Source organism: Coregonus clupeaformis, chromosome 11, assembly GCF_020615455.1.
Source record: "Coregonus clupeaformis isolate EN_2021a chromosome 11, ASM2061545v1, whole genome shotgun sequence".
In the NCBI taxonomy this organism is placed as follows: domain Eukaryota; kingdom Metazoa; phylum Chordata; class Actinopteri; order Salmoniformes; family Salmonidae; genus Coregonus; species Coregonus clupeaformis.
The window spans coordinates 45,753,407-45,773,261 of NC_059202.1; the positions used below are offsets into that span (position 1 = coordinate 45,753,407).

The 19,855-nt window shown below is 46.3% G+C and overlaps 1 protein-coding gene across 1 annotated transcript in view; it reads left to right on the top strand.

Annotated features, from left to right (window-relative positions):
• Positions 1 to 19,855, top strand: part of LOC121576904 (neuron navigator 2) — a 125,949-nt gene that overhangs the window by 40,873 nt on the left and 65,221 nt on the right. Inside the window, 1 exon segment of the mRNA XM_045223568.1 lies at positions 3,348 to 3,473. Coding sequence (XP_045079503.1) covers positions 3,348 to 3,473 — 126 coding nt within the window.

The window sequence follows — 19,855 nt, forward strand, 5'->3', positions numbered from 1 at the left end:
AACTAAGTGATCCAGTCAATGAGTCATCTGTTGTGGCGCGTCTCATTGCAATAGGCGGTTAATTAAATAAATCATAACTTATATTTTGTTTCACACGTGGGTGCTGTAGTTTGTTTACAGGAAAGCACAAGACATACACTCCATTCCCTCCTTTGACAAAGGTTAGGGCTTCTTAAATGTCCGGCTGGTTAGTCATCAACTGGTCTGACTGAGCTTTAATAGCTGCCTACAGTATAGCTCCAGTCACATCAGTCACTGTCGACCGCGAAACACTCAAAAGAGTTAATCCTAGGAAATGTGGCTGTTATTTAGGTATTTTGCTTATCAGAGGACATTCTGGCCTTTTGTTCATGCTAGTGCTGCCAGGGTTTGCATGTAATTGGTACTTCCTGATCTCTGAGATGAAAGGTGATCTTTAATTAATTAATTAAGGTTGGTGAGTCCAATTTCTCTTTCATCAATCACTATGAAGTATTATTACCTAACAAGCCCATAATCAGGTTGGCTAAAACAGTCACTTTTTAGAGAGTAAGGATTCCTTCTATACAGTATGTATTTTGTACAAATGATTTTGGGAATTCCTCATTGTCTCTCTGTCTGCTCAGTTTGAGGGTAGGCTAGCTACACTTAAAGATGCAATATGCAGAAATCGCTCCACCATTTCCTGGTTGCTAAAATTCTAATAGTTTGCCTAATTTCAGTTTATTTGACAAAAAAAAAACTGTAGTTGTGTAGAGAATCATTGTACCATCTAAACCGCTTTTAAATATATTTTCCATAACCAAAAATATTGTATTTTCAGCTGTTTGACGCTGGTGTATAAAACCAAAAGTAAAAGACGCAAAAACTAAACTTAGGAATGGGCAGTATAGAAATAGCGCATATAGAACAGATCTGCTGCTTCTTGGACTTGCTTTCAATAAGAATGACAGATCTATAACTCACATTTCTATGTGAATTTGGTTGGTTCGCCCAAACAGTTACATATTGCAGCTTTAATTAATTATATCCCTCCTCCAGTTAGTAGGGGAGGATGCTCTGAGGAAATTAATTATAGTCAGCTACTCCCTGACTCACAGCCCATACAACCAAGACATTTACCACGGTCCCTCCTCTTACCCCTACCGCAAACCACACCCCTCTCTCCTGTGCTGGGGCTCTCCTGTACTGCCATGTCCTCCCCCTCTTCCTCTCACTCTGCCACCGCCTGAAACACTGAGCTTGCAGCTCCCTGGTCCTTCCTTCCTCTGCTCCTTCTGTTACTAATGACCCCATCATTCCTCTTGAAGAGCTCGACCATCTGAACAGACTTGACAGGGATGAGAGTGGTAGAGAGAGAGACAGTTGTGTTGAGGAGAGAGAGTGACAGAGAAAGAGAGAGAGATACAAAGAAAGAGATGATAGTAGTAGAGGAGAACTGGCTGGATGACTAGGATGACTTTGTGTTGGACCAGCCTTAGTTGACTATTCAGTAGTGGAATCTCTCCTCTGACCAACCTGCAGGATTAGTTTTCAGAGGTTGGATTGGCATTTTCTAGAAGCTCAATATTGACAGGTATGTTTCCAAACCACTAGAATCTAAAATAAAAAAAGCGGGAAAAAAATAGCTTTTTATATGTGAAAAAGCCTAAACTGACAAAACGACTGAGATAAATGTTTAGCATGTTTTTATGCCTTTACATATAGCACTTTAATATGTGTCATTCTTTGTCTTTGGGGTTTTAGTGCCTTCAGTTTAGGGTCTGGCACCTTTTGTCGAGGTGGGTGTGCTAACCCAAGTAATGACCTCCAAAATGTGTGAACAAAACGAGGACAAACCCCAAGCTAATCAGTAGTCACATTAAAATGTTTATTTCATTTGCCACAAATTCACCTTTTCAACAATGATTTGTGAGCTGTCATGTCTGTACACACCAAAGCCATTAATATACATGGTTATAAATGGCTCTGGTACAAACAACATGACAATGGTAACATAAACTTCTTCACTTTCTGTTTAGAAAACCAACCCCACAGTTAGAGATAAATGCTTTGCAGTAACAAACTCATAAATATTTTACGAAAGTAGTATTACAGCATTGGGAAGCAATTTTATGTGTTTAATGAGTGGTAGTTTAAACAGAGAAGCAGTTTCCCATGATTTCCTGTTACACTTCAAGACAAGCTGACACTCCCTGTGTCACCTGAATTAGCATGAAACCGTGCTCGGGATTATGTGAAGTTGCAGAGATGACTGTAAAGCTGTGCTTTTAATGGGACTGCCTCAATGAATTTATCTCAACCTAAGCTGGTAAACCTAAGGCGTTGCTCTGGGCTAAAGGCATGACAATGGCCCTCTAAGTGGGTAACTGAAAATGGGTCATTATTAGTTGGTGTTGACTGAGAGCAAATGAGAATGTTTATCTAGCTGTGGCGGGTTAATCGTCTCGTACGCCCTCCGCATACAATGCTGAGATGACTTTGGCACGTTCTTTTGTTTTATATGTTGTCATTTCTTCAGTCTACAAGCCAGCTTCAGTCATACCAACCCCCCCACCTCTCCAACTGCAGGGATGGTGTGACCGTTCTGAATGCCTGTGCCATATTCTGTAGTAATATATTTTTGGGGGTTTTCTTTTTGAACTGTATTATTGGCACTGACATCACACACATAGTATGCAGAATAACAATGTTAGTATTACTAGATGATACAAACCAAATAAATGTCTCCAACTCTGAGTTGTCTCCAGTGCATTTTCATGATGACATATGTCATGGTTGTTCTGTATAGGGGTCTTGAAGTCAGACGCATTATAAAAGTATATAACAGGATTATAATGTGTTTGAGGCTATAATCCTGTCAGTGAAGTGGATTGGCACATCCTGTCATGTAACACAGCAGAGACAGAGATAGAGACAGGGACAGAGACAGGGACTGTGACAGGGACTGAGACAGAGACACTGAAAGAGACCGAGACAGGGACAGAGACAGAGACAGGGACTTTGACTGTGACAGGGACTTTGACTGTGACAGGGACTGAGACAGAGACAGGGACTGAGACAGAGACAGAGACAGGGACTTTGACTGTGACAGGGACTGAGACAGAGACAGAGACAGGAACTGAGACAGGGACTGAGACAGAGACAGGGACTGAGACAGAGACAGAGACAGGGACTTTGACTGTGACAGGGACTGAGACAGAGACAGGAACTGAGACAGGGACTGAGACAGAGACAGGGACTGAGACAGGGACTGAGACAGAGACAGAGACAGGGACTGAGACAGGGACAGAGACCAGGACAGACACAGATATTGAGACAGGTACAGAGACTGTGACTGACAGGCCTGTTGTGTTGTCTGTCTGCAGCTACATGACAGACGGCGGGCTGAGCCGGTACACGCACCGCCTCAACCGTCTGCCAGATGGCATGGTCGCTGTCCGAGAGACACTCCATCGCAACACATTCAAGGGCCAAGGGGACGCCACTGACAGGTAGGTCACCACCACCCCTTCCCCTGTCCCCTCACCTCACCCCACCTGCAGTGTCTGGGTCAGGTGAGGCTTCTGTACAGTCACACGTTACTATCGAGGAACCATGTGCCAGACAGAGGTTTACTGTAAATTTGGCCTGTTTTGGATTGGTTTGTGGATTAGGTCCCTGCTCCTGCCAAAGAATCCTGTAGAATGTTGAGACATCCAATGGGATCAATCTAGAAGCAACAGAGCTGCCATTGTTGGGAGGCTGACTGAGTCTGAGTGAAAACAGACTACATTTTCCTCAGTGCCACAGGCTATGGATGGGTAATGGATGGGTTTGGAGTAGACAGTAGATACTCACAGCCCCTCATTGTTTTCAGCCAACCAACTCCTTTTTTGAGGTAATTGGTATTTTGGTATTTTATTAGGATCCCCATTAGCTGTTGTGAAAGCAGCAGATACTCTTCCTGGGGTCCACACAAAACATGAAACATGACATAATACAGAACAGCTCAAGGACAGAACTACATACATTTTAAAATGGCACACATAGCCTACATATCAATACATACACACAAAATATATAGGTCAAATAGGGGAGAGGCATTGTGCCATGAGGTGTTTCTTTATCTGTTTTTTTAAACCAGGTTTGCTGTTCATTTGAGCAATATGAGAAGGGAGTTCCATGCAATAATGGCTCTATATAATACTGTACGCTTTCTTGAGGGAAGTGTAATGTAGTCATGAATCATTCCTCTCCCATGTGCCTGTGTTACAGATCTAGACAATATTGTAGGCTCAGCTCTTCTCCTTTGTGGTGTTTAGAACCTTATGGAGGTTAGAGAGATACACAAAGGCGATCCAGCTGTGTTCCTCCACACAACAACTGCCCTGTGTGCTTTCTGCCCAAACCAACAGGGGTCTCCTGATTTATTGATAAAGGTGTCTACAGTTATGAACACAGGTTTACCCCAGAAAGGACACTAATATCTAAATAGACATCACAGATGGTATGAAAAGACAGTGAACACTTGATAAACGGATACCATTTTTGGTTTTCGACTTTGTTGAGAGATAAAGAATTCCCTTATTAAGATGATTCTCCAGTTGATGCTTTGTGTTTGTGCTGAAAAGGCAGATGTCGTGTCAATGGGGGGGGGGGCAGGGCTCATTAATTAATTAAGGTGGTTCCGCATATTAACCACAGTAGCAGAAAGCACAGACCTGGTGCCAGCCCACCTTCCCAGCCCAGCCCACCTCCCACAGAGTTAGAGCTAATGCAATACATTAGAGAGGCTCTAGAGGCTCTAAGGAGAGCAGCTGAGCTCATACTGGCAGGAATAACAACCATAACAACAAAAACAGTATTGATAGTATTGATAATTCCACTGACTTCTGTAATGCACGTTCACAAAAATATATAAAGGACAATTTTATTGCCGTACCTATGCCGTCTTTACATGTAGACTAGATGCCTGAGGGGGCAGATGTTTTACTAGTATATCCATCCTGCAGAATGTCAGTTAGTCCCACCCACCCCACAGTGTCCAACCTGTCTGGACACAGCCCTCTTTACTCCAGGCATGGAAACTCAGTCCTCCTTCCCCTCTGGTCCATCCCCTATTACCCTGGGCTCCAGATGGAGTGGAAAGTCCAGAGGACTCGATACAGACACATCTGCTTCCAACTGGAGACATAAAGGAGCAGCAGACTCTGGAAACATGGAAGACCAGTTGTTTTGTAATTATTATTATTATTATTTTTACCTTTGTTTAATCTGTGCTCTTTAGTATACATCTTTAGAATTGTAAAGATTGCCTTGGCTTGGTCAGGTGAAGCTTGAGACAAAACGAACAAGAGCGCATAACACCTTAATGGAAACCTACTTTTGCATCCTTTTTTACCAATGGTTAAAATTAGGTGGCGGAGACGAAGTATGCTGTAAAATCAGACTCCAGAGGTTCTGCTCTCTGTGCTGTGGCTGACAAGAGGGTGTAAGCTGTGTCCTAACCACGGCTGTGTAAATGTATGCATGTCTATCTGGATGCTCAGAGACAGTGTGGGGGTCTGGTGGACAGGACTCTGAAAAGCAGTCTCCTTCCTTGAGGCAGTCTGATGTAGAACAGTGTAACCTGGCACCCTATATTATTACAAGTGTTCTTGGCCCCCAGCCGTTGCAGTTGCTAAGCCATCGTGTCTTTGAGATGCTGACAACGGTTCAAAAGCCCCTACACTGTGTCTGATCTGACTCTGATTGATGCTCCACTCTGTAATCTAAGCCTAAAAGGGCTTTTGGAAAGCGGTATTTTGGAGGGAGGACTGTGTTGATGTTTCAGACAGAGATGTATCTGATATTTGATTTGATGTCTATATTTTTATAGTTCATACATACAGTAGTTCCAGAGTACTTGTATTCCCCAAAAGCTCTTTACACCCAGCCTGTTGGGCTGTTTGAGCCTTACACTGCATTTAGCTCGCCCACCCACGCATTTCAAGTGAGAATCCATCCTCTCAAAGCTACACCTACAGTACACAGCAAGAGGGGGTAGTGGGGGATTGGGGTCCTGGGCAAAAATGCATTAGTATTCAGATGATGATCAGAATGTGTGAGGCACACACACACACACACACACACACACACACACACAGAGGAGTGGGGTACCAGTACTGTATGTGTGAGTAGCAGAGTACGCTGGAGGGGGCTTGAATCTCGTAGAGAGGAAAAAAAGAGAGGGGAGGCTCTTCCGTGTCTCATTGCTGTAGCCCCAGGACTCTCGAAATTACACACACACGCACTCATGACACACGTGCGCGCACACACCTCAGCCAGAGAGAGAACTAGCAGGGAGGGGCTAAACTCCAGTCTGTCGGGGAGCACAATGCTGATCGCGTAGAGCTGAGAGTCCTCCGGTTTTGTCTATCTGGGCTGGGCTGGCTGATAGTGATCAGTAATAGCACTGTGCTGTCTGGGTGGCTGTGAGAGGGCTGTCGTCGTGACCGTGCTGTCTGTCAGCTGGGCTGCTTACCTGTTGAGTGCAGCTCCTTGGTGGGCAGACTGGGCTCTGGCTCTGCTGTGACATGCATGCAGTGGGAAAGAGAGACTGTCTGAAACACAAAGAGACAAACTGGATACAGAAAACAATATGATAACGAAGTGGAGAGTTTAAGCTGTGAAGTAAGTGTTTTTTGTCTGTTTATTATTGTGAATTGGCGTGTGTTTGTTTTAAATGTGATATGGAGGAATGGGAAAGTGCTCAGGGTTGGTGTGATCGTATGTGATGTCAGTCAGTCTGTTTGTTATTGAAGACTTCCTATCTCGTGTAATATGATAAACGGTCATTCATTATGATCTCGGGGTGGCCCACTGGCTCTGTAACCCAATCACAACCTATAACTCCAGCTGTGTGTATGTGAGTACAGTAAAAACCAGACGAGCAGCACACTACACAACAGATAAGAGAGCATTGTCATTTGGCTATAATGGTACAAGCAGAAAGTATGAGAACATACAGAAAGAATGCTTATTGGAGAAAATAAGCATTCTTTATGTCCATGTGATTTGGCCCTGGGAAGAAGTGAAGAACATTCCTTGGTTCTCTAGGGAAGACACTATACTGCTGCAACACGGTGTCACGACTTCCTCCGAAGCTGCCACCTCGTCTTGTTCGGGCAGGCTTCTGCGTTCGTCGTCACCGGCCTTCTAGCCACTGCCGCTCCGCATCTCATCATTCCATTGGTTTTGTCTTGTTTATTACACACACCTGGGTCATATCCCCTCATCAGTACCTGTATAAGTGTTCCCTCTGCCCCCTTGTCTTTGTGTGTGATTGTTTATTGTGGAGGATAGTGAAGCTCGGTGGAGCTCCGTGTATTTTGTATCGCCGGGAATTTTCCCCGTGGGCCGTGTTTTTTCCAGTGCGCCTATTTTGCGCACTAGAGTGTTTTGACGCATTTCTGCGTAACTCCGTAATTGCGGAATAAAGCCTGTTATTCTGTGATTTACACTCCTGCGCCTGACTCCTTCGACATCTCCTCATCACACACGGAGAGCTGCTACAAAAGGTTGATGACCTCATATGGAGTTCACGTCAGTAGCTTCTGAATAGAAACCATTTTTTGACACAGTTAAAGGCAGCCTATGTGATTTTGTTTACGACACTCTGTATGATATTGGCTGAAATCTAGACAAACACTGCATGATGTGTGAACACAAAAACCATATTGTTCTATTGTCTAGGAGTTGAACCAGAGAGATAGAGGAGTCCAGAGTTGTGTCTAATCAAATCAAATTTGATTTGTCACATACACATGTTTAGCAGATGTTATTGCGGGTGTAGTGAAATGCTTTTGTTTCTAGCTCCAACAGTGCAGTAGTATCTAACAATTCACAACAATACACACTATACACACAACCTAAAAGTAAAATAATGGAATTAAGGAATATAGAAATATTAGGATGAGCAATGTCGGAGTGGCATAGACTAAAATACAGTACAATAAAATAGAGTTTATACATATGAGATGAGTTAAGCCGTATGTAGACATTATTAAAGTGACTAGTGTTCCATTATTAAAGTGGCCAGTGATTTCATGTCTATGTATATGGGGCAGCAGCCTCTAAGGTGCAGGGTTACGTAACCGGGTGGAAGCCGCCTAGTGATGGCTATTTAACAGTCTGATGGCCTTGAGATAGAAGCTGTTTTTCAGTCTCTCGGTCCCAGCATTGATGCACCTGTACTGACCTCGCCTTCTGGATGATAGCAGGGTGAACAGGCAGTGGCTCGGGTGGTTGTTGTCCTTGATGATCTTTTTGGCCTTCCTGTGACATTGGGTGCTGTAGGTGTCCTGGAGGGCAGGTAGTTTGCCCATGGTGATGCGTTGGGCAGACTGCACCACCCTCTGGAGAGCCCTGCGGTTGCGGGCGGTGCAGTTGCCGTACCAGGCGGTGATACAGCCCGACAGGATACTCTCAATTGTGCATCTGTAAAAGTTTGTGAGGGTTTTAGGTGCCAAGCCAAATTTCTTCAGTCTCCTGAGGTTGAAGAGGCACTGTCTGTGTGGGTGGACCATTTCAGATCGTCAGTGATATGTACGCAGAGGAACTTGAAGCTTTCCTCCTGCTCCACAGCGGTCCCGTCGATGTGGATAGGGGTGTGCTCCCTCTGCTGTTTCCTGAAGTCCACGATCAGCTCCTTTGTTTTGTCGACATTGACGGAGAGGTTATTTTCCTGGCACCACACTCCCAGGGCCTTCACCTCCTCTTTGTAGGCAGTGTCGTCATTGTTGGTAATCAGGCCTACTACTGTTGTGTCATCCGCAAACTTGATGATTGAGTTGGAGGCGTGCGTGGCCACGCAGTCATGGGTGAACAGGGAGTACAGGAGGGGGCTGAGCACGCACCCATGTGGGGCCCCTGTGTTGAGGATCAGCGAAGTGGAGGTGTTGTTTCCTACCTTCACCACCTGGGGGCGGCCCGTCAGGAAGTCCAGGACCCAGTTGCACAGGGCGGGGTTCAGACCCAGGGCCCCGAGCTTAATGATGAGCTTGGAGGGTACTATGGTGTTGAATGCTGAGCTATAGTCAATGAACAGCATTCTTACATTGGTATTCCTCTAGTCCAGATGGGAAAGGGCAGTGTGCAGTGCGATTTAGCGATGTGTTGCTGGCTGTGTTACATGCCCGCCCCCAGGAGCTGTATCTGATCTGGTGAATCTTGGCTATGAGGGGACTATGAGGGGCCTTAGCTAATACAGCAATCGGTTCCCCTCTGCAAACACATTTACATTACATTTTAGTCATTTAGCAGACGCTCTTATCCAGAGCGACTTACAGGAGCAATTAGGGTTAAGTGCCTTGCTCAAGGGCACATTAACGTCATTTAGCAGACGCTCTTAGCCAGAGCGACTCACAAATTGGTGCGTTCACCCCTATAGCCAGTGGGATAACCACTTTACAATTTGGGGGGGGTTAGAAGGATTACTTTATCCTATCCCAGGTATTCCTTAAAGAGGTGGGGTTTCAAATGTCTCCGGAAGGTGGTGAGTGACTCCGCTGTCCTGGCGTCGTGAGGGAGCTTGTTCCACCATTGGGGTGCCAGAGCAGCGAACAGTTTTGACTGGGCTGAGCGGGAGCTATGCTTCCGCAGAGGAAGGGGAGCCAGCAGGCCAGAGGTGGATGAACGCAATGCCCTCGTTTGGGTGTAGGGACTGATCAGAGCCTGAAGGTACAGAGGTGCCGTTCCCCTCACTGCTCAACACAACATCTGGCAGAGAGAAAGAGAGATGGGACAACTTATTATCTGTTCGTCTGGTTAAAAAAGCCACCACTTCCCAGAGCAAGATCAACACAAACGATGCTTGAACGTCAATGATCAAAAATGCTTTTTCACTGATGGCTGAATGGATGGATGCTGATATATTTTAAATGATTGGACTGTTATTGAGAATCAGTTCGAAAGCCAAGCCTATAAGGAAAAACGAATGAAAAGCATTTGTGTTTGAAATACCTTGAAATACCTTTTTTGTTACCTCTCAGCTCTAGACCACTAAACGTCATGTGGATAGGAAGAGAGGCCTCTTCAAACTCCTCGCCACACTGATGTGAAACTTCATTGTGTTTGGCCCTTCAGTCGGAGCGTTCGAATAGAGGCGTTTCACACCCTAAACTGTGGTAATTGGGTGCTCCAGACAATAGTCTTAATTATGCTTGAGAGGAATAACAGCCGATTGGCATGCAAATGAGCCGTTGAGAAAAGGAAGAAAGGAAGCGAGGGAGTAAATCGTACTCTGTCACCTGGAGGGATGGATGATGGAAGTGGATTTAATGTTGAAGTGAATGAAATGTTCTGTTCATTTCCCTGTGTTTTTCTCTGCAGAAGCAATAGAATGTTCAACACTTAAAGAGCGAGAACAAAAGAACACTATCAGCGTTTGTTATTGTGGCATATCGTGTTGTGGATTTGAGCTACCTTTGAGCTTTGATTGCGTGTGTGTATCTGCATGTGCTCGCCCACACGTTTTTGTTCTGAAATGCAGTGTGCATGGATGTGTGCTTGAATAACTTTGTGTGTGGTGTGTGTGTGTGTGTGTGTGTGTGTGTGTGTATGTATGTGTGTGTGTGTGTGTGTGTGTAGAGCACTACTCCGCCCTGTGACCTGCTATTCCAGAGTCCATCTCCAGCTCCCACAGTCTCAGCAGAGTAACACTGGAACAATGAGAGGGAACTTGGCTTGGGTTCACATCAGAGATGTGAAATCACATCCGGACCAGGCCAGAGGAGCACATAACACATGATCACTCTGGGTCAAATGTTTTGCTGATAGGAGCTACCAGCCAATAGATTGTGAACAAACTGGCCTACTTAAGGTACTGCATGTGCTCAGAAAATAAACAATTTGATTTAACTAATTATATTTAGGTCAGCTTGTCAGCAATGTATTTTTTCTTAATTTATTTTTCATTCGGAACGAATTTATTCAGAAGTGGAATGTTTTTTTCCAGGACAGCTGAAACTACAGAATATAGTGGAAATGGTGTCGTTTCTCTGCTGCTTGATTACTCCACTCATTTGAGAGACAGACACTTGCGTGTCAGAAAGAGAGAGCGAGAGAAGGAGGGGGAGAGAGAGAGACTGAGTCCGTCGAGAGATTTGTTGTTCTGCTGAATTCCTGGCAGTCCTCTGGCTTTGAGGCAGCCGTGCCATTACACAGGACTGGCTTCAGAGGTTTGGGCTTCTAGCCTGCTAGCCTGGAATGTGCCAATCAAACTCCCTCTATACGTTGAATCTGAAGCTAAATGTTTTGCTGTCACGCTTTATGATGCACTCTTATAAAAAAGGGTTCCAAAAGGGTTATTTGGCTGTCTCCATAGGAGAACCCTTTTTGGTTCCAGAAAAAAACCCTTTTTGGTTCCAGGTAGAACCCTTTTTTTGTTCCATGTAGAACCCGCTGTGGAAAGAGTCCTACTTGGAACCTAAAACTGTTCTACTTGGAACCAAAAGGGTTCTACCTGGGACCAGAAAGGGTTATTCAAAGGGTTCTCCTATGGGCACAGCCGAATAACCCTTTTAGGTTCTAGATGGCACCTTTTTTCTAAGAGTGTGTAAAAAAAAAACACGCTTCTAAATATAATACTACGTTTTATATTTTATGCCTGTTTGCTTTTAACAGCATTCTGGTTTGACACCATGTGTGGTTGTGCTATATGTGTGTTGTTGGTTTCTGCTTATGAAGCAATTTTAAAATATGGGTCAGTCAGCTTGTTAGAGTTTGTTAACAGTCCTGGGGGACCACCTGCCTTTCAGTCATTCTAAAGATCTTTATGAAATGCATGTCACTTGAATATCACTGGAAAGTGGAGAGACATTAGCATGACCAGGGGGCTGGTTTGGCTTTATTGCTTAATGTTGATGTTTTCCTCTGAGTTAGTGAGTCAGCCCTTTTTAAGCTTGATCCCTGACCCGGGGACGTGACCCTGAACAATCCTTTTTAGGGAAAGCAGGGGAAAGAAAATGAGCCTCATTGGAATGTACAATTTAGATTGGCTTAGGAAAACCCACCAACGTGTCCTCCTGGGCTTGTTGTCTTTACAAATACCCCCAAGCATACACACCATCCACCTGGTGTAATCAGTCCAACTTCAGCTGCTTCCCTCAGCGAGCTCCTAGCAGCTCCTACTGCAGCCAGGGGATACCACAGTGGGCTGCTGCTGCTGCTGGCTCTCTCGGGTATGGACAGACAGACAGACAGACAGACGGGGGATTCTAGAGGACCACAGATCTCTGCAATGTGGGTCCTAGTTGGCTTTTGCTCACTATCATTTTCTTGTTTGTGTGAGAGTAGAATGGAGAATCTTTATTTGTGGTGTTGTGGATCTATACAATTTGTGTTTAAAATGGGTACATTTCTTATACATTTTTACAGGTTAAGTTTGTTTGTTTTAATGGTTTATTTTTACATTTAGTGAATGTGTAACGAAACCTTTACAGGAGCTCCTAAAATGGCAACTAAATGTCATTCATCCTTGAATGTAGTGCATTGCTTAATGTCAGGGCACATGTTCCTATTCATGCATGCAAATTCCTTAAACAGTGGTGCTCCTTTTGAGTGATATGTTTTATTAATGTGAGCGTGCTGAAGGCCTACAGACAATGTGTCACGATCGTTTAAAGATTGGTCGAACCAAGGCGCAGCGTGATAAGCGTACATGTTATTTATAACTGTGCAAACACGACAAAACAACAAACAAACGATACGTGAAGTCTTAAGGTACACACAACAAACCTATACGGAACAAGATCCCACAACCCACTAGTGCCAACAGGCTACCTAAGTATGGGCCCCAATCAGAGACAACGAGCTACAGCTGCCTCTGATTGGGAACCACCCTGGCCAACATAGATCTTAAACGATCTAGAACTAAACATAGAAAAACACAACATAGAAACTACACACCCTGGCTCAACATTTAAGAGTCCCCAGAGCCAGGGTGTGACAGTACCCCCCCCCCCAAAGGTGCGGACTCCGACCGCGCAACCTAAACATAACAGGGTAGAGGCCGGGTGGGCATTCCGCCTCGGAGGCGGATCCGGCTCCGGGCGTGACCACCACCTATCATCCGCCTCCCTGTTGCGCCCCTGGTGTGGTCTGGACCTCGGCGCGCTGCCTCCCCTCTCCTTCCTCCCACGAAGTACCAAGCCCTGTCTGGACCCTGGTGTGGGAGACCCCGAACCTGGAGAGGGGCTGACGTCTGGGTCTGGACTGGAACCGCTGACTGGAGCTGGACCCGACGACGGTGGAGCGAACTGCTCAGGCTCCGGACTGGAGCCGCTGACCAGATCTGGACTGGACCCCGGTGGAGCGGATTGCTCTGGCTCCGAAGTGGAGCAGCTGACCGGAGCTGAACTGGGCACCGGTGGAGTGGACTGCTCTGGCTCCGGAGTGGATCCGCTGACCGGAGCTGGACTGGACCCCGGTGGAGCGGATTGCTCTGGCTCCGGAGTGGAGCAGCTAACCGGTGCCGGACCAGGCACCGGTGGGACAGGCACGGGCCGTGCCGTACTGGACACACGCACCAGTAGCTTGATGCGAGGGACAGGAACAGACCGGGCTGGAGACGCGCACCACTGGCTTGGTGCGAGGGACAGGAACGGGCCGGGCCGGACTGGGAACACGCACCACTGGCTTGGTGCGGGGAGCAGGAACGGGCCGGACTGGGAACACGCACCACTGGCTTGGTGCGGGGAGCAGGAACGGGCCGGGCCGGACTGGGAACACGCACCACTGGCTTGGTGCGGGGAGCAGGAACGGGCCGTACCGGACTGTGGAGGCGGACTGGAGGTCTGGAGCGGAGAGCTGACACAACCCGTCCCTGGCTGGATGCCTACTTCCACACAATATGTGTGAGGCATTAGCACAGGACGTACGGGGCTGTGCACGCGTACTGGCGATACAGTACGTAGCACCGGTGCAGGATATACGGGACCGAGGAGGCGTACTGGAGACCACGAGCGTTGAGCCGGCACACCCCGTCCTGGCTGAATGCCCATCTTCGCACGACACGTGCGTGGTGCTAGCACAGGACGTACAGGACTGTGCCGGAACACTCGCGGCACAGTACGTAGCTCCGCATAACACGGAGCCTGCCCAGTCACACGCTTCCTTGCATGAGTAAGGGGGGAGTTGGCTCTGCTCTAACACTAGGCTCCGCCAACCACCCTTTTAGCCCCCAAAACATTTTTTTTATTGGGGCTGCCTCTCGGGCTTCCTCCTCGGCCGGCACCTTCTGCGTTGCCGCTGCTCCTCTCTATAGCGCGCCTCCACTGTCTCCTCCCAAGGATGGCGATCCATTCCGGCCTGAATCTCCTCCCAAGTCCAGGATCCCTTCCCGTCCAGGATCTCCTCCCAGGTCCAGGCTGTCTGCTCCTGGACACGCTGCTTGGTCCTCATTTGGTGGGATCTTCTGTCACGATCGTTTAAAGATTGGTCGAACAAAGGCGCAGCGTGATAAGCGTACATGTTATTTATAACTGTGCAAACACGACAAAACAACAAACAAACGATACGAGAAGTCTTAAGGTACACACAACAAACCTATACGGAACAAGATCCCACAACCCACTAGTGCCAACAGGCTACCTAAGTATGGTCCCCAATCAGAGACAACGAGCTACAGCTGCCTCTGATTGGGAACCACCCTGGCCAACATAGATCTAAACGATCTAGAACTAAACATAGAAAAACACAACATAGAAACTACACACCCTGGCTCAACATTTAAGAGTCCCCAGAGCCAGGGTGTGACACAATGGTTACAGAGAACTTCCCACTGGGCACAAACTGGTTGAATCAACATTGTTTCAACGTAATTTGTCAACGTATTGTGACGTAGAATCTACGTGGAAAATACATTGGATTTGCAAAAAGTCATCAACTGTTGTTTTGAGGGTGAAATTTCAACAACAGAATTATGTCATAATGCTAACCAATGTTCAACATAGACAAACCTTGTATAAAATATGTTGAATTCGTACCTTTGAAACAACGTCAGATCATCGATGTTATATCCACTATCAGAAAAAAACAATAGGCTGTACAGCACCTCCTACTGGAGAATTGATCTATCTACAGCTATCCCTTTGATCTCCCATCCAGGGTTTTAACCAAGCTCAGCTTTGATATTTGTCATTGACTACTACCAATGTGTTGTCGTTAGAATGATTATTGAGAGAAAAGAGCAGATGTAAAATAAAATAACAGTAGGGAGGCTATATATATATATATAGGGGGGTACCGGTGCAGAGTCAATGTGCCGGGGCACCGGCTAGTTGAGGTAGTTGAAGTAATATGTACATGTGGGTAGAGTTAAAGTGACTATGCATAAATAATTAACAGAGTAGCTGCAGCGTAAAAAGATGGGGTGGGGGGGCAGTGCAAATAGTCCGGGTAGCCATGATTAGCTGTTCAGGAGTCTTATGGCTTGGGGGTAGAAGCTGTTGAGAAGTATTTTGGACCTAGACTTGGCACTCCGGTACCGCTTGCCGTGCGGTAGCAGAGAGAACAGTCTATGACTAGGGTGGCTGGAGTCTTTGACAATTTTGAGTGCCTTCCTCTGACACCGCCTGGTATAGAGGTCCTGGATGTGCGTACGGCCCAGTGATGTACTGGGCCGTACGCACTACCCTCTGTAGTGCCTTGCGGTCGGAGGCCAAGCAGTTGCCATACCAGGAGGTGATGCAACCAGTCAGGATGCTCTCGATGGTGCAGCTGTATAATTTTTTGAGGATCTGAGGACCCATGCCAAATCTTTTCAGTCTCCTGAGGGGGAATAGGCATTGTCGTGCACTCTTCACGACTGTCTTGGTGTGTTTGGACCATGATAGTTCGTTGGTGATGTGGACACCAAGGAACTTGAAGCTCTCAACCTGTTCCACTACAGCCCCGTCGATGAGAATAGTGCTCAGTCCTCTTTTTTTTCCTTTAGTCCACAATCATCTCCTTTGTCTTGGTCACGTTGAGGGAGAGGTTGTTATCCTGGCACCACACGGCCAGGTCTCTGACCTCCTCCCTATAGGCTGTCTCATCGTTGTCGGTGATCAGGCCTACCACTGTTGTGTCGTCAGCAAACTTAATGATGGTGTTGGAGTCGTGCCTGACCATGCAGTCATGGGTGAACAAGGAATACAGCAGGGGACTGAGCACGCACCCCTGAGGGGCCCCCGTGTTGAGGATCAGTGTGGCAGATGTGTTGTTACCTACCCTTACCACCTGGGGGCGGCCTGTCAGGAAGTCCAGGATCCAGTTGCAGAGGGAGGTGTTTAGTCCCAGGATCCTTAGCTTAGTGATGAGCTTTGAGGGCACTATGGTGTTGAATGCTGAGCTGTAGTCAATGAATAGCATTCTCACGTAGGTGTTCCTCTTGTCCAGGTGGGAAAGGGCAGTGTGGAGTGCAATAGAGATTGCATCATCTGTGGATCTGTTGGGGCGATATGCAAATTGGAGTGGGTCTAGGGTTTCTGGGATAATGGTGTTGATGTGAGCCATGACCAGCCTTTCAAAGCACTTCATGGCTACAGATGTCAGTGCTACGGGTCGGTAGTCATTTAGGCAGGTTATCTTAGAGTCCTTGGGCACAAGGACTATGGTGGTCTGCTTGAAACATGTTGGTATTAAAGACTCAGTCAGGGACATGTTGAAAATGTCAGTGAAGACACTTGCCAGTTGGTCAGCACATGCTCGGAGTACACGTCCTGGTAATCCATCTGGCCCTGCGGCCTTGTGAATGTTGACCTGCTTAAAAGTCTTACTCACATCGGCTATGGAGAGCGTGATCACATAGTCATCCGGAACAGCTGGTGCTTTCATGCATGCTTCAGTGTTGCTTGCCTCGAAGCGAGCATAGAAGTGGTTTAGCTCGTCTGGAAGTCTTGTGTCGCTGGGCAGCTCGCGGCTGTGCTTCCCTTTGTAGTCTGTAATAGTTTTCAAGCCCTGTCACATCCGACGAGCGTCAGAGCCGGTGTAGTACGATTCAATCTTAGTCCTGTATTGACTCTTTGCCTGTTTGATGGTTCGTCGGAGGGCATAGCGAGGTTTCTTATAAGCGTCCGGATTAGAGTCCCGCTCCTTGACAGCGGCAGCTCTACCCTTTAGCTCAGTGCGGATGTTTCCTGTAATCCATGGCTTCTGGTTGGGGTATGTACAGTGGGGAAAAAAAGTATTTAGTCAGCCACCAATTGTGCAAGTTCTCCCACTTAAAAAGATGAGAGAGGCCTGTAATTTTCATCATAGGTACACGTCAACTATGACAGACAAATTGAGGAAAAAAATTCCAGAAAATCACATTGTAAGAATTTTTATGAATTTATTTGCAAATTATGGTGGAAAATAAGTATTTGGTCAATAACAAAAGTTTCTCAATACTTTGTTATATACCCTTTGTTGGCAATGACACAGGTCAAACGTTTTCTGTAAGTCTTCACAAGGTTTTCACACACTGTTGCTGGTATTTTGGCCCATTCCTCCATGCAGATCTCCTCTAGAGCAGTAATGTTTTGGGGCTGTCGCTGGGCAACACGGACTTTCAACTCCCTCCAAAGATTTTCTATGGGGTTGAGATCTGGAGACTGGCTAGGCCACTCCAGGACCTTGAAATGCTTCTTACGAAGCCACTCCTTCATTGCCCAGGCGGTGTGTTTGGGATCATTGTCATGCTGAAAGACCCAGCCACGTTTCATCTTCAATGCCCTTGCTGATGGAAGGAGGTTTTCACTCAAAATCTCATGATACATGGCCCCATTCATTCTTTTCTTTACATGGATCAGTCGTCCTGGTCCCTTTGCAGAAAAACAGCCCCAAAGCATGATGTTTCCACCCCCATGCTTCACAGTAGGTACAGTGGGGGAAAAAAGTATTTAGTCAGCCACCAATTGTGCAAGTTCTCCCACTTAAAAAGATGAGAGAGGCCTTTAATTTTCATCATAGGTACACGTCAACTATGACAGACAAAATAAGAAAAAAAAATCCAGAAAATCACATTGTAGGATTTTTTATGAATTTATTTGCAAATTATGGTGGAAAATAAGTATTTGGTCAATAACAAAAGTTTCTCAATACTTTGTTATATACCCTTTGTTGGCAATGACACAGGTCAAACGTTTTCTGTAAGTCTTCACAAGGTTTTCACACACTATTTTGGCCCATTCCTCCATGCAGATCTCCTCTAGAGCAGTGATGTTTTGGGGCTGTCGCTGGGCAACACGGACTTTCAACTCCCTCAAAGATTTTCTATGGGGGTTGAGATCTGGAGACTGGCTAGGCCACTCCAGGACCTTGAAATGCTTCTTACGAAGCCACTCCTTCGTTGCCCGGGCAGTGTGTTTGGGATCATTGTCATGCTGAAAGACCCAGCCACGTTTCATCTTCAATGCCCTTGCTGATGGAAGGAGGTTTTCACTCAAAATCTCACGATACATGGCCCCATTCATTCTTTCCTTTACACGGATCAGTCGTCCTGGTCCCTTTGCAGAAAAACAGCCCCAAAGCATGATGTTTACACCCCCATGCTTCACAGTAGGTATGGTGTTCTTTGGATGCAACTCAGCATTCTTTGTCCTCCAAACACGACGAGTTGAGTTTTTACCAAAAAGTTCTATTTTGGTTTCATCTGACCATATGACATTCTCCCAATCCTCTTCTGGATCATCCAAATGCACTCTAGCAAACTTCAGACGGGCCTGGACATGTACTGGCTTAAGCAGGGGGACACGTCTGAAACTGCAGGATTTGAGTCCCTGGCGGCGTAGTGTGTTACTGATGGTAGGCTTTGTTACTTTGGTCCCAGCTCTCTGCAGGTCATTCACTAGGTCCCCCTGTGTGGTTCTGGGATTTTTGCTCACCGTTCTTGTGATAATTTTGACCCCACGGGGTGAGATCTTGCGTGGAGCCCCAGATCGAGGGAGATTATCAGTGGACTTGTATGTCTTCCATTTCCTAATAATTGCTCCCACAGTTGATTTCTTCAAACCAAGCTGATCACCTATTGCAGATTCAGTCTTCCCAGCCTGGTGCAGGTCTACAATTTTGTTTCTGGTGTCCTTTGACAGCTCTTTGGTCTTGGCCATAGTGGAGTTTGGAGTGTGACTGTTTGAGGTTGTGGACAGGTGTCTTTTATACTGATAACAAGTTCAAACAGGTGCTATTAATACAGGTAACGAGTGGAGGACAGAGGAGCCTCTTAAAGAAGAAGTTACAGGTCTGTGAGAGCCAGAAATCTTGCTTGTTTGTAGGTGACCAAATACTTATTTTCCACCATACTTTGCAAATAAATTCATAAAAAATCCTACAGTGTGATTTTCTGGATTTTTTTTTCTTAATTTGTCTGTCATAGTTGACGTGTACCTATGATGAAAATTACAGGCCTCTCTCATCTTTTTAAGTGGGAGAACTTGCACAATTGGTGGCTGACTAAATACTTTTTTTCCCCACTGTATGGTGTTCTTTGGATGCAACTCAGCATTCTTTGTCCTCCAAACACGACGAGTTGAGTTTTTACCAAAAAAGTTCTATTTTGGTTTCATCTGACCATATGACATTCTCCCAATCCTCTTCTGGATCATCCAAATGCACTCTAGCAAACTTCAGACGGGCCTGGACATGTACTGGCTTAAGCAGGGGCAGGAAACTGCAGGATTTGAGTCCCTGGCGGCGTAGTGTGTTACTGATGGTAGGCTTTGTTACTTTGGTCCCAGCTCTCTGCAGGTCATTCACTAGGTCCCCCCTGTGTGGTTCTGGGATTTTTGCTCACCGTTCTTGTGATAATTTTGACCCCACGGGGTGAGATCTTGCGTGGAGCCCCAGATCGAGGGAGATTATCAGTGGACTTGTATGTCTTCCATTTCCTAAT